The sequence below is a fragment of the Colletotrichum destructivum genome, chromosome 2, assembly GCF_034447905.1.
Source record: "Colletotrichum destructivum chromosome 2, complete sequence".
In the NCBI taxonomy this organism is placed as follows: Eukaryota; Fungi; Ascomycota; class Sordariomycetes; order Glomerellales; family Glomerellaceae; genus Colletotrichum; species Colletotrichum destructivum.
Genome location: NC_085897.1, coordinates 4827785 through 4850839, shown reverse-complemented (window position 1 = coordinate 4850839; position 23055 = coordinate 4827785). Strand labels below are relative to the sequence as shown.

Sequence of the window (23055 nt, the reverse complement as noted above, 5' to 3'; positions counted from 1 at the left end):
GGCCAGAAAGGGTGCTCTCAGATGCACGAGATGTGACCCCAGTTGTTCTTCGTGGCGCCGTAGAAGGCGGATTGGACCTTTTCGCTGCTGCAAACGACGCTGGTAGTGAAGTACCAATACAGGTCGCCGTCGTAGTAGCCCTCCTCGCATCCATTAGGCCGGTAGACCATGCAGTCGAGGTAGCCTTTTAGGTTGTTCCAGAGGCTGTTACACACCCGCTTGATGTCCTGCCTGGGCACGTCCTCGATTGTGATCTCGTAAAGATAGGACCCGGCCCCTTCCAGCCGTATGCAGCGCGAGTCGGCCGAGACTGTGCCGGCGAGGCCGGCCAAGGTGACGAGGGAGACGGTGGTGAGGGTCGGTAGCTTCATGGTGTTTCCGATAGAGTGAATTCCAGCGATGTTGATTCGGATTGGAACTGGGATATAAAGAGTGTTTTGAAAAGAATGACGTGGGATCGACGGTGCTGGCCTGGAAAGATGAAAACCTCAACGTTGGCGAAACCTGTACGTTCGAGCCGATGCCAGATGACTGGATATGTCGCAACCGAGAGGAATTCGCCTTCTCTTAAAGTAAGAAGAACTGCTCTTGGTTGTTGTCTTGATACGCTGCCTGAGGGAGAGCACTAGGGATGAACCCAAGGGTCAGGGAGGTGCCAACCAGCAGCTACAGCCATTGTTCCGCGTTTAGGACGAAGGAGGTGGAAGGGATAACATCGTGGCAAGGGAGCTGTGGTTTCTCTGTGATACAGTCACCATGCGGCTCTTTGTGTGACTCCCATTAATACGGCCTCGGCCCATCGTCAGGCTTCTCCCTTCCCAGTGTTTGGTCCGTGGCCAACGTGCAACTCACCTCGGCTCAAAGCAAACACTACCATTGGCTTCATGATGAACCGTTTTAGATCCTTTGAATGAGGGAACTTTGTTGGTGCGACTCATTGGCATAAGGCGAGGGAATCGTTTTTGGATTAGGAGAGGTACCTAACCCTCAAGCATGACGAAGATGGAATCGATCGGCAGTAAACCGGAACTTGGCTTACAGGACTGTTCATCGTAATCCAGGTCGCTTTCGTCAAGCGTTGTCCATTTACCCCGAGAAAGACGGGCGACGATATCATGCTTTCCGACCAGGATGCAGGTCTTTTCCCTGCTAGTTAACAATGGAACGGTTGATCCCTAACGTTCCATCATAGTATATGCTTTTCTCATCAATGAGGTCGCCATTGATCACCCAGAATCACATGTCTAAGTCTGAGTATTGCAGACTGAGCTGGATCCCAGCGATAAAGGCCATGTTCCCATCTTCAAGTCCATCGGCTTCAAGCTGTTCCTGGCACCTCTAGTGAGAGGAAGGGTCTACCGAGTCCCTGATGTCGGGATATTGGAAATACATACTGTCATGAGCGGCCCAGGTCTGACACTGACAGATTGTGGAAAGTGATGCGGGAGAATCAATCCATCATGACATACCCTCCTAAAACTGGCTATTCGTGGAAGTTTAGGGAGGACCGTCATTCTGTGTAGAATAATCATGTATTTAGAGTTTGCGTAATAAGGAAGAGCGGGCAAAGTGTGAGTTCCTGCCTGTTATTTTCCATGATCCTGACTTTGACGTCAGTGACGTCAATTTTAGCGACGATCACGTGACTGTGGCTGCGTGAAGTCACTTGTTTGCTAACATGGAAGGCAGTTCTCGTCGCCTTGTCTGTGAAGCCTTTTCTCCTTCGTCTTTGTGGTCACCCTCAAAAGAGTTACGGACGTCAACTCGCGTTTCGCACTTCGCAATCAATCCTTTCCAACCGAACTGTCCCACCATTTTGTTTTTGACGCTCTGTCAGAACACAACTCAAGATGCCAACCTCTAAGCTCTCAGCTCAATACGCCGGGGCTTTTTTCGCTCCGATGGGCCATCGAAAACGCAAGCGAGGCGTAGACGTTTTGGGGGACTTTGAAATGTCTCCAGCTTCTTTTCGAACGCCAAGCCCACTTCAGTCACCTTGTAGGTTTCGTCAAGACAATATCAATAGTCTCTAAGACTGCTGACACATTCAAGCATTCACAGTTGAACCCCCCTCCTCGAAGAAGAGTAAGAAGAAGAAAACCGTCGCTCACCGCACTGGCTCCGGCTACTCTCCTACTTCCGTAGTCGCGTCCTTTACGAAAAGTTTGGGAAATGATTCGAACACTGAGAAATCGCCTTCCAAGACGAAGAATCACGAAATGAATACCACCATGGGGAATAAATTCAAAGACGAGGTTGACAAGAACAAGGAGATATCTTCTGTGTTTGAGGAGAGTGAAGTGGAAGCCTCTCCTGTGAACCCAGTCTCCAGTCGCCCACAAAATAAAAGTACGTTCAATTGCGACCTTGTATTTTCACATCTTAACCATTGAGTAGAAGCCACAGTTGCAAAGTTGTCAACATCGACGACTGTATATCAGTATGAGTTGGGACCGCTGAGAGATGTGCCCTGCCTACGGTGTGTTCGCAGCGCCATACATAGAATCTCTCCCGTCCAGTGCCACGACAGCGACCGCAAGGCGTGCGTGCGCTGTGTCAATATGAGGGTTGCCTGTGACCCGCTTCCCGACACGATTCGTAAGAGAGTTCTCCAACTTTTTGAGCAGCAGAATAGCCCAGACACCACGTACCGGGTATTTCATCCAACCTTCGCTGTCTTTCCTATGCTTACTTGTGCTGGCAATAGGAGAAAAGCCTCATCCGCATTGTTCTGCGAGATATCCTTGCCCAAGAGGGGAAGAAGAAGAAGAGGGATTCTACTGCCCCTGCTGTTAAGGGGCAGAAAGCCGCAGATAAAGAGAAGAACTCTGAGGCCTACAGTGCAGCGGAGGCTTCAACAAAGAGTAGGGAGCGGGTGGAGGAAAACGAAGATGAGAGTAGGGGCCAGGCGACCGAAGGAAGTTACAATCCGCGGTCAGCATGTAGCAATATTGCTGCTGGACCTCTTGCGTCTGGTTTACGAATCGCTATTGATGGCCTCGTTAGCAGCAGCGTAGTTGAGCCGGTGCGGCCTGTCTTGTCGCGGCTGCTGGACGATTACGCGGCTGCTCTCTTGAAGAAGCAGTAACCATCAATCTCTAGGATTCCACTGCTTCTCACTAAGACTCTGCTTTGAAACGGCGTTTGTTTCCCATAGTCAGGTGGTTAGGAATCGGTTGATTACGCAACAAATATGCCTGATTTTAATATTACCCCCCTTCCCCGCTGGTATTATTGGTGTATCATGCAGGTCAAGGACCCCCCCCCCCCCCCCAAGTAGTACTTGATAGCTCGGTTGTATAAGTCTCCTGGTTGTCGGGGGGTTTGCCGCTCAACAGCGGATTGAAAAGCAAACAAAAGTTTCGTTGAAAATATCCAGACGAGAGCCGACTGAGCGACATTTGATGGGTTAATGCGTGACCTCGGCGTCCCAAAGCTGTCTCGAAAAAGACCACTCTCTTCATGCAGTCGCTTTACCCCGTCCAGGAGCAGACTCAAACTTGGCTTGCCACTCGGTCTCTTGCTTGAACATGACGACGCATTGCAGTGCGCTGGGGTTACCGTAGTCTGGGTCCGCGCCACCCTCGAGAAGAACCTAGTGCCGAAGCATCAGCCCGCTGCCTCATTCAAACTGTCCAGGATAGCCAAAACGGGTGGCCTCGAGATGCCAGTTGAGACCAGAGAGGGTACCGGGGCTCTTCACCTCGATGACTGCGTCTTCCTTTTTGAAGACCGCTCCCGCCAAGGGACTCTGCCCCCTGTCGTTCAACCGGTTCGGGTCCGCTCCATGCTGGATGAGCAGCTTCACCAGTTCCGCGTGCCCGTGGTAAGCGGCAAGCATGAGCTGGGATTCAGTCTCGTTAGCGTCGGTTACCAGTGTTCTCCACACGATATCCGTACCAATGTGTCGCCTTTTTCGTTGGTCATGTTGGCGGGCAGACCTGCCGGCAGGGCCTGCTGGAAGAGCGCGATGTCACCCTTCCGCGCGCCATCATACATGCGCCCTGCCAGAGCGATAGCTTCCGGGGGCAGCTGTTGGGTTCCCTGAGATGGGTCCATGTTTCTTGGTCTGAGTATGCGTCAACCAGTGTGCCTTGCAATAGTTTAACGATGAGCGTCCTGAAAACTTCAACGACGTTCTTTGAGACGTCCGCTTCGAGATTCGGAGACCAGCTCACCTTTACAGGATGGAAAGCCGTATCGGTTCCGGATGAACGAAAACTCTCGCCACCGAAAGACCGACTTACTGATGGTTACTGATAGTTACTAAGTCTTCCGAGGTTGTGAAGAAGCAGGTTCAGGAAGCCACAGCCACCGACAAGCAGTGGGGTAAACTCCGAATGCCGAATACCAGACCCACGTTCTCGGCGGGGAATCGGCTATCCGCTAGAGGACTTTGGGGGGACCAATGGGCATCAACTGATTTGACATATGAGTTCCGTCACCAACTTCTACTCGACTCGCTTTGATCTGGTTTAAAGAAGTTCCCAACTCATGACTGTCTGGAGTTGGACAAACAGTCCACCAAGTTGACGAACGAATTGCGTGCCTGACGATCGCGTTCCTGTCCAGAGCAGTAGTCTCATGCTGAGGATAGCATTATTATCTTGCACTCAGTGTCTCGATACATGCAATTGCAGACACATGTAAGCCCTCTGATTTCTACATGTTGACCAAGACACGTCGTCAGGCTGTTGATACTACGCCGTCTATAATTGTGTGCATTTCGCTATTTCGGCGATAAGCAAAGTCCGGACTAGTCGATGTGTGGACTTCTATGACGCCAAAATCTCACTGATGGCCGTGGCGTTCGATGAGTCTGATTATTCCCGAGGTCGCACCTCACCTCGCGTCATTGAGTTGTCCGTGGGTGAGTGAGTCCATGACAATGAAGCGGGGATAAAGTGGCGTTAAGACAGCCGCCCCGTAGATAGCTTTAAAGCCGGACGAGACCGCACACCGTAAAACGCGCCGTTATGGTAGCTGCAGACTGCGTTTGGTATTAATCTCAAGTTGAATGCAAGTCTTGTTCTTGACAGTATTTAGATTAGCTGGAACACTTGCAATCTATCGAAACTAAGCCCAACAAGACGGTTGTACGTCGAGTCCAACACGCATCTTACCGCCTCTGAATCACCATGTCGTCAGCAAAGGGTCTCGCTCTTGTCACCGGCGCCAACGGCTTCATCGGAGCCCGCACCGTCGAGGCGTTCCTCCTTGCCGGCTACTCCGTGCGCGCCGCCGTCCGGTCCATAAACTCGGCATCGGGCCTCCTCGGAGCACTTCCTTCGTATGCCGCATCCGGTCAGCTCTCCACAGCCATCGTCCCCGACATCACCGCGCCGGGTGCGTTCGACGAAGCGGTCAAGGGCGTGACCGCAATCGCCCACCTCGCAAGCCCGGTCGACTTCTCCAACACGAATGCCGAAGAGGTCCTGGGCACGGCCCTCAAAGGCACCCTTGGCATCCTGGGCTCGGCCGTCAAAGAGTCGGGGCTGAAGTCGTTCGTCTTCATGTCCTCCATCGTCGCCGTCAGGGGCTCCGACCCGCGGTTCGAGGGCCGTGTCTTCACGGAGGAGGACTGGAACGACGACGCGGAAGAGACCCTTCGCAAGGCGGGGCAAGACGCGACCGGCCACCAGATCTACATCGCGAGCAAAGTCGTGGCCGAGCGCGCCTTCTGGGACTTCCGGGAGCGGAACCGAGCCCGCGTAGGCTTCGGCATGACGGCGATCAACCCGGTCTGGGTCGCGGGCCCGCCCTTGATCCTGCCCGAGGACCCCAATAAACTAAGCGATACCGCCGTCGTCGCGTACCGCGTCATGAAGGGCGACGAGGTGCCGCCGGTGGGGCCGGGGAACGGGACGCACGTCGACGCCCGCGACGTCGGCCGGCTCGTCGTGTTTGCGGCCGACAGGCCGGACGCCGCGGACGGGCAGCGCTTCATCGCGGGCGGCAATGGGAACTTTGCCAACATTCAGGCCTACTGCGATGTTCTACGGAAGGCCTACCCCGGGAGGAGAGACATCATCAGGGAGGGTGAGCCCGGCCGGGGCTACCGGGCGGACTACAGCGAGCCTCCAGAGGCGAGGGGAGTCGATGCGAGCAAAGCGGTGAAGGCCACGGGGCAGGGTTGGATTTCGTTCGAGAAAATGCTTTTGGATGCAGCAAAGTCTTATGAGAGATATTTCTGAGTACGCCGGCTAGCGAGCTCGAATCGTCGCAGTAGAAGTTCTTATCTTGGACGAACGCATGCTCACGTCTTAGTGCTAGCACCCCTAGATGAAAACCTTGCAAAATTGTTCGACTGGGTCTAAGTTCCTTCATATGATGTTATTACTTCGCCTCCCCGAACAGCGGCAAATGTAATAAGCAGAATGTATTTCGCCGCGATAAAGTAGGCAAAGCCTCTGAAAGCAACCTAGAGCCCCAAGTTCATAAATCACCACACCCACGTCCCCCCATCCCCCCAAGAGACGTGTTCCAATCATATTTCCCACCATACCAAGCCCAGTCCTGACGCTATGGTTTCAAGGATCCCAAATGCCGACCATGTGAGCGACAGGTAGAGGAGATTAGCAAGTATAACAGAAAGTGATTCACCAAGCCGGGGAAAAGGGCGGCTGGTGGGAGATGACCCGAACAAGGCCGTTCTCGACGTCTGCGTCCTCCGAATCATCGACAAAGAGCTTGCCAGTCGTGATGTTGTAAAAGACATGCTGGTTTCAGGTGAGAGTCTATCAGCACGGTTTCATAAATGAAGTGGTGACGTGAGTCGATACGTGAACACTTGATAGGCATAAAATGGCCCTTGGTAAAATTGCGTTAAGGGGGAAGGGCGACGAAGAACAGAAAGAAACGTGGTGAAGCACTCAAAACTGACCTTACTCTGGTGCTTGTGTCCGGCAGCCTCGCTGCAACCCTGTCAGCCTCTGGACAGCTCGGCGTCGATGAGGAACTGCACGCCCCGACAGAGCACATCCTTCGGCTTGCGGCGAATCTTCTCCATGAGGTGGGCGATGATGGACCGGTCGTTGCGCGTGACGTTGTCGTACTCGCCAGGGAACAGCTTCTGCCAGCCGCAACGGATGCCGACCGTCTTGGCCTGGGGGAACTGCGCGAGCACATGGTGGGATCCCGCGTCCCAGGCGATGTTGCGCAGGTGGCCCGCGTGCGCCTTGGTCAGGTCGGACAGCCTCTCGGCCAGGAGGGCGAAGGTCGTGCTGCCGCCCGCGCTGATGGTGGACTGGGCCCAGTAGACGGGGCGTGCCTCAGTATAGATCTGGCGGCAGGTGAGGAGGAAGAGGCGGTCGGCGGTCGGGTAGAAGGCTTCAGGCTGGCCCTTGCGGACGCGACGGGTGAGGTCGCGGCGGCCGCGGGGGTCAAAGACGATCTCGGAGACGTTGAAGAAGACGAGGGCGTAGATCCTGCGGCGCAGGTGGTCGGGGAGAGACAGCAGGCGGTTCAGGTTCTTTGGGGAGCGCTGCTGGGGCGGGGTGTTGATGACGATGACGGCGCGCTTGGGAGGCATCTTGATGTGTTTGTTGGTCGACTTCTGCGTGGGATGTGGACTTGGTGGGGAGTTTGGGGCTTTGAAGGGGAGAGGAGGGGAAGAGAAGAGGTTTAAAAACTAGAAAGGGATTCAGAAGATGAAGGTTAGTAACTTGCATCATGACTGTGTCGTAGAGCCTTGAGGGGCCAACCTATGTTCTCTGGGTTGCCTATGTCAAGCCTCTGATCCTATCCTGGCTCTGGAAGACATGGCGAAAATGTGAGTATATACCAGAAGTGGCATGAAGCGGTTAAGTGCTAACTTGCCGATTTTTTAGTCTACCATCTTTTGGCTATTGGGCCTGATCTCCTGGTACATATTTAACATGAATAACAAAGCAGAGGCAGCAGTTGACGAAAGTTGATGTATCCTAAGTTGCGCGTTGCCTACTTGTTAGGCTGCGACTTAAAACATCTAGTGCGGAGACGGCAGCCGTTGCACTTGTGAGTCAGAATATGTCAATTCTAGGCTGCGCTTGAAAGTCTTGGGTTCGTAACAAGGTGTTTTTTATCGTCAAACATAGACAAGTATCTAGATTTACGCTATTTCCCGGTCACAGCCTTGCTGGCCTTCAAGGCACCGACAACTGCAAAGCAGATCAAAGGGGAGATTATGTACGAAATCTGCGATATGGTCAGCAAACATTTCCCATCTCGCTCATCGAAAAGCAACACTTACGGTCAAAAACTTGGCAATAAGCATCTTCTGCGACTCCTCCGAGTCCTCGCAATCGGCCAGCGCAGAAAGCTTCATGGCTGGGGGACCAGTAGGCATGAGCATCAAGCAGAACCACAGCAGTGGGTCCTGTGTCACCACGTTCGTTCGGCTGGCCAGAACGTATATGACGCCTATAGAAATGACTGGCCACAGGATGAACCTCACAAAAGTGACGGCCAGGAAAGGCACCAGGGGGACCCTGCTCTCCTTAGAGTCGTTTCCGTTCTTGTACTGCAAGATGGCCTTGGAAAGCTTCACGCCGACGACGATGACTTGGAGCACGGCGAACAACTCGCCCACGTTCTTGATGGAGGATGTAAGCCACGCATTGAGGTAGCCACCTTCCTCGGGCTCGTTGAAGAACAGGCGGTGGAGGGCGGGGACGAGGCCGATGAAGGCTCCGAGGAGGGCGCCGATGACGGGTGCGTTGACAAAACTGTACATCATGCCGAGAATGGAGCGGGTTGTGGGCGACAGGGACGACCAGTACTTGCTGCCCTTTCCATAGGCGAAATATCCGACGCGGGTACCTTTCGCAGCGGCCGGCTTGGGGAGAAGCGAAGTCTGTTCGTTCCTCTCGACTGCGTCCTGCTCCTGGGACTCGAGATCGTCTTCGCCGACTGTGTCGTCGTCATCCTCGTTGTCGCCTTCGGTTTTGTCAGGGGCCTCCTCTTCTTGGCCGTTGAGGAGTCTTGGCCCCAAAGCGAATGTCAGGGAGTTTCCCACCATGGCATTGACCAGGAAGAAGCTCTTTGCCTTGGTAACTACCCCAGAAGAGTCATCAATGGAACTGAGAATTCCCGTGGCATCCAGAGACTGAACGAGCAAGAGAGGCAGGCTGGTCGTGTTGTTGAAGGCGATGGCCGGAATGACCCAGTCGGGCATGCCAAAGACCTTTGTGAGAATGAAGCCAATGCCGATGGATACGACAGTGTAGAAGATGGCCCAAATGACGATTGGCACATATCGAACTGCCTAATAAATGGGTCAATGGCCGTCAGACAAGTCGGGTGTAGGTGCCGAGGTGGGCCGCGAACTCACAGTATCAAGGTCAAGCTGGGACCCAACATTTGTGATGAGGAGGGCGGGGAGGGCCAGGCGCACACAGAATGTGGACAGTTTCTTGCTGCTGGCATCGTCAAGGAGGCCGAACTGGGCGGCGATGACTCCGGCAGATATGGTCAGCAGCACGGATAAGGAGGCCTGGAATGCCCCGAGGAAGGGGACGAGAATGCTCTCTGCTGTGCTGTCTGACATGATGAATCCAGGACAGAGTAAAGGGCCGGTTGGATGACTGCCACGAGGAAGAGACGAGAGATGAGGAGGACGGGCGGCGCGATTTAAAGGGAATTTCCATCATTGCTCTTCCCAGCCAGAGGTGCGTCTGGGCCAGGGACAGGATAGCTTGGCGTCTGAGCTTGGCATCGAGACAGCGGACGTCACTTGTGCACGGGCCAGGGGCGCCCCCTTGATGATGGGATGGCGTTATATTTTCTCCCTGAATGGATGATGTGGACAGGCTGCTTCCGGGGGAGGGGACGCTGGTGGTGTTTTCTGGCCGAAATCACGCTGTTGAGCCGGCGTTTGTTGAAGTGGAGGTCAACAGCCAAGGACTGACGATGGATGTTATAAGAGGGGAAGACCATAAGGTGTGTAAGTGTGTGTGTGTGTGTGTGTCTGTTCCTGGCCCGTTTCCCCGCCGGCCTCGGTGAGCTTGGCCGCAAAGCTTCTTCCACCGAGGTGCAATGTTCTTGTCAGCTGGGGGACAGCTCTGGACAGCTGTGAGCTGTGAGCTGTGAGGGACACGCGACAGGCAACAAGCCACACCACGTGGGGAATGTCTCCATAAATAGCCGAGTTAACCCGAAATGCCATGAACGTCATTGCCTTTTCACCAATTGAGCAGAAGCTCATCCAATCCATGTCCTCGGCCTAATTCTCAAGCTCTGGACGGCACATGACGGCACACGACGATTCCCCAAACCAAGCCATCTCTAGACACCTATTCTCGGTTTCTCAATTGATCAATTCTTCTTGAAATCTCCCCCAAGTTCGACCCCCAACCTGTCCTCTTCCAACCATCACAATGCCTCCCCGCCTTGCTCCCCTCCGCGTCGCAATCCGCATCCCGCGCACACCTGTCGCTTCATCCACAAAGTCGGCGGCCGCGGCCTTCTACTCAACATCAACAGCCTCGGACTCCAATCAGCCGCTCATCACTGTCACCCAGCTGCCTGCCCCCGGGTCCGGCCATATCCGCATCCTCGAGCTCAACCGCCCAAAGGCCCGCAACGCCCTCTCCAAGGCGTTGCTCTCCCAGCTGCGCGCCGAGGTCGACGCCGTCCACGCCCAGTATGACCCGGAGTCTGGTGCCGAGCTGCCCCAGAAGCAGATCTTTGGCGGTGCCGCCGGCAAGGACGTCAAGGGCCCGACCCGCGCCTTGGTCCTGGCGAGCGCTGTAGAGACGAGCTTCTGCGCCGGCGCCGACCTGAAGGAGAGGCGCGGCTTCACCCAGGAAGAGTAAGTGCTTGCATACCAAGCCTTGTTATGTTTTGCGCGGCTCAGATGCTAACAAGCTTCGCGCAGGACCGATGAGTTCCTCCACAACCTGCGCTCTACCTTCACCTCCCTCCAGAACCTCCCCATCCCGACAATCTCGGCCATCTCCTCCCTCGCCCTCGGCGGCGGCCTCGAGCTCGCCCTCTCCACCCACTTCCGCGTCCTTTCCTCCAACGCCCAGATCGGCCTGCCCGAGACCCGCCTCGGCATCATCCCCGGTGCCGGCGGCACCCACCGCTTGCCCGCCCTTATTGGCCTTTCTCGCGCCCGCGATCTGATCCTCACCGGCCGCCGCGTCTCGGCCCCCGAGGCCTACTTCCTCGGCATTGCCGACCGCCTCGTCGAGATTACGCACGACGAGGCCGAGAAGGCCGGCGAGGGTGACAAGGACAAGGGCGTACTGCTCGCCGCCCGCAGGGCTGTGCTGAGCGAAAGTGTGCGCCTTGCCGGCGAGATCTGCGAGGGCGGACCTATCGCCGTCCGCGCTGCGCTTCAGGCCGTCGCGTGGGCGAGGGAGGAGGTCGAGAACAAGATGTACGAACGCGTCGTCGCCACCGAAGACCGCAACGAGGCGCTGAAGGCGTTCCAGGAGAAGCGAAAGCCCGTCTTCAAGGGCCAGTAAGCGATGATTGATGGGGGATTGTTTTTTGTCCCGAGTCACTCGGGGAGCGGGTGGAATGGATTTTGGGTAAAATAGATCATGGCTGGCAAACCCCGCCGCATTGAGCCGGCATAATGCACGGCACGTATCCTTGGATAGTAGTGACGAGAGAGTTCAAGCCGAAGCTTGAATACTGGACATTTTGAGACAATGCTCAATCGTCGATGATTTGACTAGCTGCATGTCGTGATTTCTTTATAATTCCTGCCCATAGCGAATGGACAGTGGCGCATATCAGCCAGACCAGCACATACATTCGCCGGATACAGCTTTACACGCAGCGACTGAATTAACAGGAATTGATTCAAAAGGCTCGCAATCAGGCACAATTCTTGTTGAACTTATAAATTAAATCGAACTGGGTCCAGTATCGTTTCATAACCAGCATCAGGCGTAGTTGATACCGTCACCCCAAGTACACTATTTGTTCTTGTTCACCATCTCGCCGACCTTTTCCGACACTTGCCTCCCCGCCGCTTGCACGTCTCCATTATCGCTGGAGCCGCCGAGGGTCGGCGTCACGTTTTTTATCTCCGCCGATGAGGGCTGGTCTTTATCGTGCGCGATCTTGCTCTCGTTGAATTCGTTGACCTTCTTCACCAGGTCGCGGTCGTTGGCGGAGCCGAAGGAGCCGTACGCGCCGTGTTGCTGGGGTAGCCTAGTCAGTATGTTTGGGCTAGAAGACGACTTCACGTACATTTTCCATGGCTGACATTATGTTGTACGGTTGGTGTGGGGGTATGTATGTGCGTGCAAAGCTGTTTTGAATTGTGAACAGCGGATATTCTTGCAGACGTCGTTACTATGACAAAATAGGGCTGTGTCGAAGGTGCAACGAGTTGCCGCCCAGTGGGTTTTATAATCCCAACGGGTTCTAGGGGCATCTAACGGCCGTGATCATCATGACGACGTCCCTTTCACATGCGGCGTCCCTGAGTGCCCTTGACCTACTATGTAGAAAATCGCAGGGGCTTCATTGGCCGCAGCGGCAGGCAAGGGAGCGCGGGGAATGGTGGTCGCATGCAAGTCCGAGACAGATCGGTGCCGAAAGGTGGCCGGCTCCGCTCCGGAATATGTGCCAGAGTGGGGGCCGGTGAGCCGGGCGGACCGGTGGATCGGTAGGTACCCCGAGCAAAACGCGGGAACGGGATCGAGATCAGGAGGGCGTTCAACAAACAAAGGGAAACGCAACTCGGGCACGATTGGAGAGTTAATGGCATCCATTCTTTCAGCCTTTCCCTCTTCGCCGTCTTGCTGAAATCCGGAACCCTCCTTGGGACCGAGGTAATGCAAACAGCCCAGAGCCATCCGCTCAGGCCTTGGCTGTAGTCGTGGCGGATGGTGTGATGGCTGACTGGCTGGCTGTCTATCAGAAGTAGACATAGCGCGCATTCATCCCAACGCCATGTCAGCCGCAGGAGGTAAAGGTACATCAACAGTACATACATAGACGTGGCTGCATTGGGCGTGGCCTTGATCGATGATGTAGGTGTGATACAATGTCTTGATGGTTGGCCAGAGACGTCATTTAGTGGAGTTTTTGGCATGTGTAACCCGTAGTCAATGCCCTGAGGACAGGTACAGGCAGGTCCAGATCGTGCTGAGGGGAAGCTGCTGCCCCGCGCTATCAGGGCGTGCAGCAGCCGGCCGTGCCCATCTTTGCCTCAGTTTTCTAAGGGGGCGGGTGCATCCCTATGACATCACCCTAAGCTCATGCGTCGCTGCAGCTCGGAGCTACCTAGCTCAGTGTCCCTACCTACCTCACCACACAGCTTGGTCGAGGGGTAGCTGCATTCATCCGCTTCTTTGTCTCTCTCTCATATTTGAGCCGTCTGCACCTTGAAATCTCCCTTTCTCCTCCCGTTTCATCACTCAGAAATACAATCTACCACACGAACAAACGAACCAAAAACACGTTCAATCGCGATTCAGTCCAAGCATACCAACAGCCCTCACTTAATATACACACTTATACACTCACAATGTCGTTCCTCATCGAGACCACCGGCCGCCGTCTGGCTACCCTCCCCCGCGTCATCCCTAGAACCTTTGCCGTCGCGCCCAGGTCTTTCACCACCACCGTTCCCGCTCAGAAGTCTGCGACCGAGACCGTCAAGGATGGCCTGAAGACTGTCGACCGCAAGGTCAGCGACAAGCTCGTCGACGGCATTGACGTCGGAGGTAAGAACCGATCATTTCCCGCCACTTTTGGGCTCGTCCGTCGTATCAGGGTATCCGTCCACTAACACCAAACCGCAGCCAACGTCGCCGAGAAGGTCAAGCAGGCCGTCCCCAACACAACGGGCGAGGCCAAGGGCAAGGCCCAGGAGCTCAAGGGCGAGGCTAAGGGCAAGGTCAACGAGCTGTCGGGCCAGGCCAAGGGCAAGGCACAAGAGCTTAAGGGCGAAGCGGCCGGCAAGACCAAGGGCGCCGCCGACCAAGTGAAGGGCACCGCCGACCAGGTTAAGAAGAACCTGTAAGGGGTTGCGATGGTTCTGATCCGTCTTTGACGAGACGTGAGAAAAAATGAGGAATTGTACGACGCATAATTCATGACTGGGCATGCGCCAAGGCCCATTGTACACTACCATTACTACTACTTCTGCCTCATAGCATGGAAAGGGATTCTTCGGGTCTATCAAGGGGGCGTTTTCACAAGCTCAATCAAAACTTCGATTGATGACGATACACTATTGATTCGCACACTTTGCTTCATGACCAGTGATCAGTATGGATGGCAGTATACTAGTGAAGCCTGAGCAACGGTTTTAACACGCCGATGATGCTATGGCCGCCAAGATTGTGATCATCCCCTCGATGGTCCTCCGCTTCGTGCCTCCCACCTGAACAGTTCGCGTCTCCTGTCAGCCGCTTTAGATTAATGAAGGAAGGACCAACTCTACCAGTGCGTCTCTCCTGCCGTTGGCTCATTTTCGATTCTACGGCCAAGACGACAGACACTGTGACTCTTCGTCCATCTCTACTTCTCTCGTTTTCATACCATCCCTAGCCGCCTCGCTCCCAGCAACTCCTTTGATGCGGCTTTGATACCCCAAGCTTTATTCCAACATCATCCGATTCGTTCGCTCTTGCAAGTGTTTATTCTTAAAACGGCATGCCCTCCACGCTCGCTTAAACACGGCATTCATTGACGTGACATCGAGCCTCGTCGCATGAATCCTACTCACAAATCACAATGGCCTTCCGACACAAATCCTTGGACAAGGCCAACTCCATCCGCCTTTTCACATTGCATCCCGGCAAGTTCAACGATGAGCTCGTCGGCGTCACCAGCGTTTGGAACTTCCCTGGAAGTGGCTGTCCCGAATATACCTTCCTCTCCTACACATGGAACGACACGTCCGACGCCGCGGCAAGTCTGCCGTTGGCCATGTCTGACCAAGATTGGAACCGACAGGAAAAAACGCGGACAATCACGATCGACGACCAGCCGTTCAAAATACACCACAATCTTGCCCTGGCCCTGCTATACTTACGCTCTCAAACGTCCACAAACTAGTACTGGATCGACGCCATCTGCATCATTCTCGACGACACCTACGAAAGAAGCGCCCAAACCTGTCTTATGCCCGCCATCGTGACCGAGGCCGGAGCCGTCATCGCTTGGCTCGGGCCTGATGAGCCTAGGCTATACCAGGCATTGGAGTCCGACAACGACAAGTGGAACCGCATGAGAATCAACTGGAACAACGGCAGAATCAAATTCCTCCCGGCCATCATGCATAAAGTGGGCGGGTTTGAGGTCAAAACAACCCCTCGGCATTGCGTCCAGACCATGGCCCTTGAACGGAACGACTACTGGAACCGCCTCTGGGTTCTTCACGAACTGTCTAATGCCAAGAGAGTCTTCTTCGTTTGCGGAAAGAATGTTTGGCGCGAAGAGGATCTCGACAGCTACACCCATTTCTTTGGAGGACGTCCATTCGCGTCCACTCTAAATGGGCGCAAATACAAAAACAGGAGGCTACCTCTGGAAAGCCTTTTGCTCAAGTACCACTCATATGAGTCTCGTGAGCCGCTCGACCGGGTCTACGCTTTGATCGGTTTGTCGTCTGACACGATCGCGACCGCTTCAGGTCTAGACATCGACACCGCGAACTCCAACTCCAACGTTCCCGAGACCGGTACACCCCTCACACGCGTGACCATCGATTATAGGAGAACCCATTACGAGACCTGGAAAGACTTGGTGCGATGCAAAGTCGGAACAGTCACCGACTTGACACATGTTGGAGAAGCAGAAGATGGGCCAAGAATCAACATTGTTCGCTTCGCAGCCATCATCCAAAACGCGCTTGGTCGTCTTGATAACGAAGCCCATCTTGAAAAGCTTGAGGTCTCTCCGTACCTGACGCGCTTTTCGGACAACTGCATCATCGCAAAGGGCTACTTTGCTGGATACGTCCATCTCATCGGACCAAGCTACAAAGAAATCACCCTCGCTCATGATCAACAAACTCCGCCGGATAAGTTTCCGGTCTACAGTGAAAAATAAGAGGACGCCAAGTTTCGAGCCTTCGTACAAAAGTACACTACACAGCTGATTACATCCCGCAGGCTCGAGCGAACCGCGTCGTCGAACTCAGATGACGGGCTCAGTTTCCTTGACCAACACCGCGGTTGGGTCTGGGGCGAAGGCGTGGAGAACAACGATTTCAAATTCACACAGGCGTGTTGCATGGCAGCTAAAGCTAAGAAGCTGCCAAGCATACAGACTGGCGATCTCGTGCGCTTCATCGGCACCGACCACAGCGTCGGCTTCGCTTCGTCGGCGGCCGGTATCGAGGAGGGGGATCGCATTGTTGCGTTCCAGGGCTGCCACGTCGGCTTCATCGTCCGTTCACTCGCCTCTTCTACCTACCTGCGTATCATAAGCCAGGTCCACGTTGAAACCGCGCACCGAACGGTACGCCTCATGAACCACCACGGGGGCGACTACCGCTTTCCCGGTTAGAGCCCGATAGAAGACGACGATTACGAGAAAGCGTACGTCATGATGGACTTCCGCACGCTCCAGCAGCTCACAGCAGGAATGCAGTTCTGAGGGGGTATGGGAATCGAGGTTGTGCGATGAGAGACGTAGTCCTAGTTGTAGTGTATTATTGGTCGGTATATTTGACAGTGGACTCGCGGAGAGTGACAGCACCCGGCTAATTACTTGCATCGTTACATCTGCAGCGACTATCAGCAGCGAAATCATGATACCTCAGTAGTTTTGCAATAAAGCTCAAAAGAGTAGCGTTGGTTTGCGCTTCCGTCCACCTTTATATGGTGTTGGGGTGAGCATCGGTGTAGGTGACTCGCTGAAGAACTCTGCCTCTCTCGTCCTCTTCCTTATATATAGTATTTCTTTATCAATGAACAATGTTGAAGTAGAAGACGTGTTCCCAGATCTGCAACTCTCGGGCATGATGCCTTTGATATTATGGGTACCCATACCCATTCAACCCATACTCGTTCAGCCCATACCCATACCCATAACCACTCACCAAACAAACGGGTTTGGGTCTTAGTCAAATACCCAAACCCATTCGGGTACTCGTGGGGACTTGGTTCCCGGCGGAATTTTTCACATTCCGCTCGGTATCTGCGTTATGGAGGGGGGGCGGAACATCTTTGATAGAACATAGTTAGCACAAGAGCGTTTTCTCTCAACAAAGGTGTTGTACGTCACACGTATCGCGAGGTTTGTAAAAGGGGGGTCCGCATCCTGCTAAGCACTAGACGATCGATGTGGAACCTCGCTTGTCGGGGTGACAGAAGGGGACCCCTAGTTTACATGCCATTCTCGTGGGGTTTTTTGCTCGAAAAAGGCATGTTGTAGGTTAGCTGACGTGAGAGCTATCATCCTCCAGGATGGACTGGACGAAATCACGGGAGTTTTTCCAACCCATATAAACAAGGGATTCTCGTTCTCCTTCTCTTCACTTGACCAGTTTTCCATCTTTTCGTGGGACAGACCTCTCTCCTCCACCACGATATCCGTTACTGAGGGCAGCTCCAGCTCGATACAAGATGACGAGACAGTTGGACCAACGCCTCATCGCGCACGTCCTCGACGATGCCGTCAAGCAGGAGCCGGATCGTGTCTGGGCCTCGTACGCCATCAGCACGGAAATCGCCAGGGACGGGTTCCGGGACGTCACGATCGGCCAGCTCGCGAGGGCGGTCGACCGCCTGGCCTGGCGCATCGAGGCGGCCATCGGTAAGAGCACCACCTTCGAGACGGTCCTCTACTACGGCCTCCCCGACGTCCGGCACGCCGTCTTCCTCATGGCGGCCATCAAGACGGGCCACAAGGTCCTCTTCTGCTCGCACTTCAACAGCCTCGCCTTCAATCTGAGCCTCTGCGAGCGGACCGACTGCGGCGCCGTCATGCGCTCCGAAGGCGTCGACGGCCCCGTCGACGCCCTGTTGAGAGCGTGGCCCATGAAGGAGGCGCTGGTGCCGACCCTGGATGACCTCTTCAATGACAACAGCGCCGAGCCGCCTCGGCCGTACCCCTACAACAGGTCGTACGCCGAGGGGGTCGACGACCCGGTCGTCGTCGGCCACACTTCCGGAACCACGGGCCTCCCCAAGCCCGTCACATGGACCCAAAGGTCGTTCGCCGTCGTCGGCGTCTGGCAGTCGGTCCCCGATCTCGACGGCAGGCCGTCGGCCGAGAAGCTCCTGCTCGAGTCCCGGCGTTGCTACCAGACGATGCCCATCTACCACCCGTTCGGCCTGCTCACCTCCATCATCCACCCGCTCCACCGCGGAGGGACCCTCGTGCTGGGGCCCAACTCCCTGGGCCCCATCACACCGCCCACGCTCGAGCAGATGTTCGCGCACGCCGAATTTGACAGCCTGGTTGGCGTCCCGGTCTACCTCGAGATGATCGCGCGGTCCCCCTCGATGCTCAACGTTGTCGGGGAGAAGCTCCGGTTCATCTACTTCGCTGGCGGCGCCCTCGGCCCGTCCACGGGCAACGCGCTGTCGGCCCGTGTCCGGCTGCACAGCCTCTACGGCTCGACCGAGGCCGGCGCTGCCTTCGGCCACCTCGTCGACCGCGACGACTGGGAGTGGCTCTGCCTCAACGACGACGAGAGCGGGCTCTCGTGGGAGCCGTACGCGGTTGAGGGCGTGGAGGGCATCCACGAGCTCGTCTTCGTCCGGACGCCGCGGTCCGAGGCTTTCCAGCACGTCTTCTGGCACACGGGCTGCGGCGACGCGTTCCGGACCAACGACCTCTTCGTCAAGCACCCGACCAAGTGGCACCACTGGAGGTTCTACGCACGCAAGGACGACATGGTCGTGACCAAGTTCGGGTGGAACGTCAACCCTGTCATCGTCGAGAGGACCGTCGCGCAGCACCCGGCCGTCCGACATGTTGTCGTCGGCGGCACAGGCCGGCGGAACATCTGCGCCGTCGTCGACCTCGTGGATCGCGACGACGAGGCCGCCGCCCCGGCCGACGCGGTGCTGGAGAGCATTTGGCCCTCTGTAGAGAAGTCCAACGCCTTCATGGACAAGACGGGTCAGCTGGCGAGGGAGAGAATCCTGTTCAGCGACAAGGACAGGCCGTTCCCGCTCGCCGGCAAGGGCAACGTCCAGAGGGCGGCTGTCCTCAGGCTGTACGAGAGGGAGATTGACGACATGTATGCGCGGGTCGGAGACGACTGAGGAGGTTCTGAAGACGACGAGTCGAGGTTACCATTGTTTTTTCTGCGCACGCGGCACAGTAGCAAGATCCGGAGGCGGCCGGCCGGCCTACGGACTCGATCAACCGACTATACCCTGGGTAGTAGTTGAGGCCCAAAACATATCAACGAGGGTCGGTGCCTTTCAAACTCAAGCCGCCGATCAAACAAACAAGAATCTACGGTTGCATCGCAGATCATGGCATACCTACGGATTAACGGATGAGCACGCAGGCTAAGTCATTCCCGTATCCCGATTGCGGTGGTTTCTAGTCGGCAGAACCTCTATATACAGAAAATATATACAGAAAGAAACATGTGAGGGTGCCAGGGCCAAGAAAGCATGTGGAATGAGACGATGAACAAATCCTTGCAAAGACATCACCCCATAGCACGAATTGTCCTAGGGCCAAGTATGGATTTGCCGAGTCAAGCTCAGAACAAAGAGCTAGAGACAACATCGCAATTATGGACGGGTCGTCTTAGGGTCGTCGTGCTGAAGAATGAAGATGCGATGACGAAATGGTGAATTCTGTATCACCGCTGTTGGGCCTTGAGAAGAGATGACGAGGCATCAGAACGCGCGAAAGCCCCTTCGGTCTGTGGGAGTACAATGGAATCTCCGATACAGAGAAGGCGTTCATAAAGGACGCCACCACGACGCGGCAGCTGCATACCAATCACAATAAGTAGGAGAAGGGAAGTTTCACACAGTCATCATACATCATCAATCACAAATTATCGATAGAATGTACCGACGGAACCACCTCCCAACCCTGACATCCCCCACCCGGTCCCGTCATCCCCTAGCTGCTAGAGACAACCAGAGTCAAGGATTCGGGGCAGATAGCAGGATGACAAGAATAGGCCGGGAGAGCAAATGGTCAATTCGCGCAAGCCGAACCACCCATATGCCCCCACCCGTAAAAAGTCCCTGTCCTGAAATCAGGAACCGTCGGCTGAAGCCCGCGTCATGGAGTCGATCCCCCGCCGACAACACTTCATCTTGCGATCTTGTGCCTTGCGGGACAGGAGGAAAAGTCCCAGAGGAATGCGGTTATTTGATGTACCGCTCGTAATACAGAGCTGGATCAAGGATGAATCTCTCCTTGCGCTCCACCTGGACGTGCGGATTGCCTTGGCCTCAACGGCTAGGCGGATCATAAGACATGCGTATGTGGTGTAAAGAGAAGAGTAGCACACATAGGGAGGGGCACGTTAGCAACATGACGTGCGTCCATGCGTGCCATGAGCGCAGGAAGGGCTGGGTCGGTTGCCGGGACGGCCCATGGGTATCGTACATTTTGGTCTCATCTAGGTCAAGTCTCGTCAGCAAACATTAATGGAACGACCGGTCTTGGTCCTCCTCGAAGAAGACCTTCTTTCGTCCGCTACCCCGGTCGTCTTCCATATTCTCCAAAGCCTGATCAATCTCCAAGATATCCAGCATCTCCTCTTCGACATCGCGCATCGTGACATCGTCCTGCAAGTCTGCCGCTGCGCTGAGCGTGTCGGCGAACCCGAAGCCCGACTTGGGCCGACCGACGGGAAGCGTGAAGTCGTGGGTGGGATCCTCTGCGTCGAAGCTGTCGCGGCCGTTGGATTTCGCACGCAAACTTCTCGTCTTGTTGACGCTGAGGTTGAACGAGACGTTCCGGGGCTGGTCGGGTCGAGGGTGGACGATGATGGCGCTGGGCGGTTCTGCCTTCCCCCTGTCGCCGAAGAGGCGTCGTCGTGTCGAGACAACAGATCCGATCTTGGTGCCAGGCGTGTCCTCCGACTCATGGACAATAACCAGGCGGCTCTCCCCCATGATGAGAACCTCGATCTGCAATCCTCCTTCGGTCTCCTTCAGCTTCGGATAATTGACCGCAGCGCCGACGCCACAACATCGCTCTCCGAGGAGGCCAGTGGACAGGTCGTGCAGGCGGATCATTCTGGTCGGCGTAGTGCCGCTGAAGAGATTCACGCCACCCCCCGAGCCCCGACGCAGTTGTGCGTCCCAGAACCGAGAGACTGCTGGAATGACCGAGACATTATCCAGTCCACCAATCCATAGCACAACACTCTCGTCGGCGGAGCCCGAGCCACTACCGGGCAAGGGCGTCACCACGATCCCACCCCTGACAGACACGAGACGTTCCAGTGAGCCGGCCGCGCTCAACGATGCCGCAGCATCACGACGGCTATGCGGCGTTAGGGGAACAAATTCGCCATTGCCGTTTGACCTCGGTACGCCAGCCGTCGTGCGCAAAGGCCCTGTGCCTTCGACATGGCCACTGGCACTGAAGGCTGTAAGCGCCGCACCCTTGATGCCAGAGCTGTTCTTTCCCAGGATTGAAGCGCCGAGTGGGCTGGCACCATCCACGTCCCAAATACCCCATGTGCCGTCCGCCAGTAAGGCGAGCACGGCTCTACCATGTGCGATCCAAGCTGCGTCAAGAATCGGCTTCCGCATCGAAGTAGGGCGAGTGAAGGGCTGGAACATAGACAGAAGCCAGGAACCCTGGCTGGGGAACGGCCCAATGGCCTGGTCGTCGGGAGGCAACGAAGGTAGGGCGTAGTCGTAGATGCGCACGGCATGCGGCGAGGCTACTGTGAGGAGCTGGGTAAGGTGTGTCGGGTTGAAAGAAATGCTGGACAGGGGGCTGGGAAGGAATTCGGACTGAAAGGGGTTGATTCGGCCACTAGCTTCGCCTGGTTGGACATCCAGAGGGACATCCCACAGACGAAGTGTTCCGGATGCCTCGCGAGTATGTGCGGCCACAACGAGGCGAGGCCTCTGTATGCTTGAGGCATAGGTTTGTTCTCGTGTACGATCGGAGCTGGACGATGTCTTGGGCTTGATCAATGACATAGCGACCCCTTCACTGTGCTTGTATTGGCCGCCAAGGAGAACAACGCGCTCGCCCCACTGGCCAGACCCAGCCTTGCCGGCCAGTAGATTCGATCTCAGCTCGGGGCGCGCCTTGCTTTCCGGGCTCGGAGGAGTCAATGGAAGCGTCACAACGTAGACCTCATTGGTGGCGCAGGCCACGGTGAAGACCATCTTCTCCTTGAGCACATCGGCCCCTCCCCACGCGGCGTCTTCGGCTGGGCAAGGCGTCATAGGTAGCACGGCCAGATGAAGAGCGGTTGTGCCGAGAGAAAGATCAAGGGTCTGAATGATTTCAGGATACGGTCCGTCCTCCTCGGAATTTTCGAACTCGGGTTTGTCTGTAAATGGCGCAAAGGCCTTGCCTGCCTTGGTCGACTTGGCCGGGGGTTCGTCGTCATCGGAGTCGATGATCATGACGGAATCGTCCGGGGCGCCGTTTTGTTTCTCATTCGTCGGAACAGAAGACTTTGTTTTTGTGGGTTTGAACCTTCGTCCGCCCCTCCAGACTATCGTGACACCGTTATCATGGGCGTACAGAAGGATTGCGGCCCCTTGGGGAGACTGGACGGGGTAGGTCTTGACATCGTGAATCCGCCTCGATAGGTTATAGCTAAACCGTGTGAGCAAGCTGTATCGATATTGGGATCTCCACTCATCCATACGTGTATTGTGTGTTTTGCGACGTGCGACGGACTCGCGGTGTAAGATGAGGAGTCATGGCTGCTGGCCTCGCGGTACTGTTGTTGTTTTCGCTAGGAGCTTCCACTCCAGCTGGATTGGGCTGGGTGGCGGATGTAGGACGAGAGGCGCCTTCGTTAACAATGAAGAAAGACGGCGGCTCCAAAAAATAGGACCTATGTGCTGTTCAATTGCACAGACGAAATTTGCGGGTTGGTAGGTGCGGAGTTAATGCGCAAATCGCCGGGTGGTTCTCACGGTTGATGAAGCTGTAGAACAAAAACGCGATGGGTGTCGCGAAAAGCAT

The 23055-nt window shown here is 55.5% G+C and overlaps 12 protein-coding genes across 12 annotated transcripts; 6 read left to right on the top strand and 6 right to left on the bottom strand.

The window, feature by feature from the left end:
* Positions 1-17: 17 nt before the first annotated feature.
* Positions 18-371, bottom strand: CDEST_03679 (uncharacterized protein; the record flags this gene model as incomplete). The annotated part of the gene is made up of 1 exon (XM_062919838.1): positions 18-371. The coding sequence occupies one exon, from the start codon at positions 369-371 to the stop codon at positions 18-20; it is 354 nt and encodes a 117-aa protein (XP_062775889.1).
* A 1479-nt stretch (positions 372-1850) lies between these two features.
* CDEST_03678 (uncharacterized protein) lies at positions 1851-3214 on the top strand (the record flags this gene model as incomplete). The annotated part of the gene is made up of 4 exons (XM_062919837.1): positions 1851-1998; positions 2053-2349; positions 2398-2654; positions 2708-3214. 4 exons carry the CDS (start codon positions 1851-1853, stop codon positions 3086-3088), a joined length of 1083 nt encoding a protein of 360 aa, XP_062775888.1. The 3' UTR covers positions 3089-3214.
* Positions 3215-3261: 47 nt separating this feature from the next.
* On the bottom strand, positions 3262-4296 carry CDEST_03677 (Putative ankyrin repeat-containing domain superfamily). The gene is made up of 4 exons (XM_062919836.1): positions 4179-4296; positions 3901-4093; positions 3704-3844; positions 3262-3595 (listed from the first exon to the last, which is right to left on the bottom strand). The coding sequence occupies exons 2-4, from the start codon at positions 4057-4059 to the stop codon at positions 3461-3463; spliced, it is 435 nt and encodes a 144-aa protein (XP_062775887.1). The 5' UTR covers positions 4060-4093; positions 4179-4296; the 3' UTR covers positions 3262-3460.
* Positions 4297-4511: 215 nt separating this feature from the next.
* On the top strand, positions 4512-6284 carry CDEST_03676 (Putative NAD-dependent epimerase/dehydratase, NAD(P)-binding domain superfamily). The gene has a single exon (XM_062919835.1). It carries the CDS (start codon positions 5139-5141, stop codon positions 6192-6194), a length of 1056 nt encoding a protein of 351 aa, XP_062775886.1. The 5' UTR covers positions 4512-5138; the 3' UTR covers positions 6195-6284.
* Positions 6285-6925: 641 nt separating this feature from the next.
* CDEST_03675 (uncharacterized protein) lies at positions 6926-7531 on the bottom strand (the record flags this gene model as incomplete). Its single annotated transcript, XM_062919834.1, has 1 exon — positions 6926-7531. The coding sequence occupies one exon, from the start codon at positions 7529-7531 to the stop codon at positions 6926-6928; it is 606 nt and encodes a 201-aa protein (XP_062775885.1).
* A 514-nt stretch (positions 7532-8045) lies between these two features.
* Positions 8046-9884, bottom strand: CDEST_03674 (Putative membrane transport protein). Its single transcript, XM_062919833.1, has 3 exons — positions 9311-9884; positions 8231-9244; positions 8046-8175 (listed from the first exon to the last, which is right to left on the bottom strand). Exons 1-3 carry the CDS (start codon positions 9524-9526, stop codon positions 8095-8097), a joined length of 1311 nt encoding a protein of 436 aa, XP_062775884.1. The 5' UTR covers positions 9527-9884; the 3' UTR covers positions 8046-8094.
* Positions 9885-10187: 303 nt separating this feature from the next.
* CDEST_03673 (Putative enoyl-CoA hydratase/isomerase, ClpP/crotonase-like domain superfamily) lies at positions 10188-11760 on the top strand. The gene is made up of 2 exons (XM_062919832.1): positions 10188-10789; positions 10856-11760. The coding sequence occupies exons 1-2, from the start codon at positions 10356-10358 to the stop codon at positions 11448-11450; spliced, it is 1029 nt and encodes a 342-aa protein (XP_062775883.1). The 5' UTR covers positions 10188-10355; the 3' UTR covers positions 11451-11760.
* A 52-nt stretch (positions 11761-11812) lies between these two features.
* Positions 11813-12304, bottom strand: CDEST_03672 (uncharacterized protein). Its single transcript, XM_062919831.1, has 2 exons — positions 12187-12304; positions 11813-12137 (listed from the first exon to the last, which is right to left on the bottom strand). Exons 1-2 carry the CDS (start codon positions 12202-12204, stop codon positions 11910-11912), a joined length of 246 nt encoding a protein of 81 aa, XP_062775882.1. The 5' UTR covers positions 12205-12304; the 3' UTR covers positions 11813-11909.
* Positions 12305-13316: 1012 nt separating this feature from the next.
* On the top strand, positions 13317-14179 carry CDEST_03671 (uncharacterized protein). Its single transcript, XM_062919830.1, has 2 exons — positions 13317-13670; positions 13749-14179. The coding sequence occupies exons 1-2, from the start codon at positions 13472-13474 to the stop codon at positions 13967-13969; spliced, it is 420 nt and encodes a 139-aa protein (XP_062775881.1). The 5' UTR covers positions 13317-13471; the 3' UTR covers positions 13970-14179.
* A 506-nt stretch (positions 14180-14685) lies between these two features.
* On the top strand, positions 14686-16464 carry CDEST_03670 (uncharacterized protein; the record flags this gene model as incomplete). Its single annotated transcript, XM_062919829.1, has 3 exons — positions 14686-15008; positions 15060-15980; positions 16068-16464. 3 exons carry the CDS (start codon positions 14686-14688, stop codon positions 16462-16464), a joined length of 1641 nt encoding a protein of 546 aa, XP_062775880.1.
* A 1061-nt stretch (positions 16465-17525) lies between these two features.
* On the top strand, positions 17526-19175 carry CDEST_03669 (Putative AMP-dependent synthetase/ligase domain, AMP-binding, ANL domain-containing protein; the record flags this gene model as incomplete). The annotated part of the gene is made up of 1 exon (XM_062919828.1): positions 17526-19175. One exon carries the CDS (start codon positions 17526-17528, stop codon positions 19173-19175), a length of 1650 nt encoding a protein of 549 aa, XP_062775879.1.
* An 826-nt stretch (positions 19176-20001) lies between these two features.
* Positions 20002-23042, bottom strand: CDEST_03668 (Putative WD40/YVTN repeat-like-containing domain superfamily). The gene is made up of 2 exons (XM_062919827.1): positions 22733-23042; positions 20002-22680 (listed from the first exon to the last, which is right to left on the bottom strand). Exons 1-2 carry the CDS (start codon positions 22786-22788, stop codon positions 20532-20534), a joined length of 2205 nt encoding a protein of 734 aa, XP_062775878.1. The 5' UTR covers positions 22789-23042; the 3' UTR covers positions 20002-20531.
* Positions 23043-23055: the final 13 nt, after the last annotated feature.

Bases quoted from the DNA above. Each gene is read 5' to 3' on its own strand.
- CDEST_03677 (XM_062919836.1), bottom strand. From the start codon at position 4,059: ATGGACCCATCTCAGGGAACCCAACAGCTGCCCCCGGAAGCTATCGCT. The intron at 3,845-3,900 runs GTACGGATATCG...ACTGAATCCCAG, and splicing joins ACGAAAAAGGCGACACATTG to CTCATGCTTGCCGCTTACCA. The intron at 3,596-3,703 runs GTGAAGAGCCCC...CTTCGGCACTAG, and splicing joins AGGAAGACGCAGTCATCGAG to GTTCTTCTCGAGGGTGGCGC.
- CDEST_03676 (XM_062919835.1), top strand. From the start codon at position 5,139: ATGTCGTCAGCAAAGGGTCTCGCTCTTGTCACCGGCGCCAACGGCTTC.
- CDEST_03674 (XM_062919833.1), bottom strand. From the start codon at position 9,526: ATGTCAGACAGCACAGCAGAGAGCATTCTCGTCCCCTTCCTCGGGGCA. The intron at 9,245-9,310 runs GTGAGTTCGCGG...CCCATTTATTAG, and splicing joins CCCAGCTTGACCTTGATACT to GCAGTTCGATATGTGCCAAT. The intron at 8,176-8,230 runs GTAAGTGTTGCT...ACCATATCGCAG, and splicing joins TTATTGCCAAGTTTTTGACC to ATTTCGTACATAATCTCCCC.
- CDEST_03673 (XM_062919832.1), top strand. From the start codon at position 10,356: ATGCCTCCCCGCCTTGCTCCCCTCCGCGTCGCAATCCGCATCCCGCGC. The intron at 10,790-10,855 runs GTAAGTGCTTGC...AGCTTCGCGCAG, and splicing joins CGCGGCTTCACCCAGGAAGA to GACCGATGAGTTCCTCCACA.
- CDEST_03671 (XM_062919830.1), top strand. From the start codon at position 13,472: ATGTCGTTCCTCATCGAGACCACCGGCCGCCGTCTGGCTACCCTCCCC. The intron at 13,671-13,748 runs GTAAGAACCGAT...ACCAAACCGCAG, and splicing joins CGACGGCATTGACGTCGGAG to CCAACGTCGCCGAGAAGGTC.
- CDEST_03668 (XM_062919827.1), bottom strand. From the start codon at position 22,788: ATGACTCCTCATCTTACACCGCGAGTCCGTCGCACGTCGCAAAACACA. The intron at 22,681-22,732 runs GTATGGATGAGT...CACACGGTTTAG, and splicing joins TCGCAAAACACACAATACAC to CTATAACCTATCGAGGCGGA.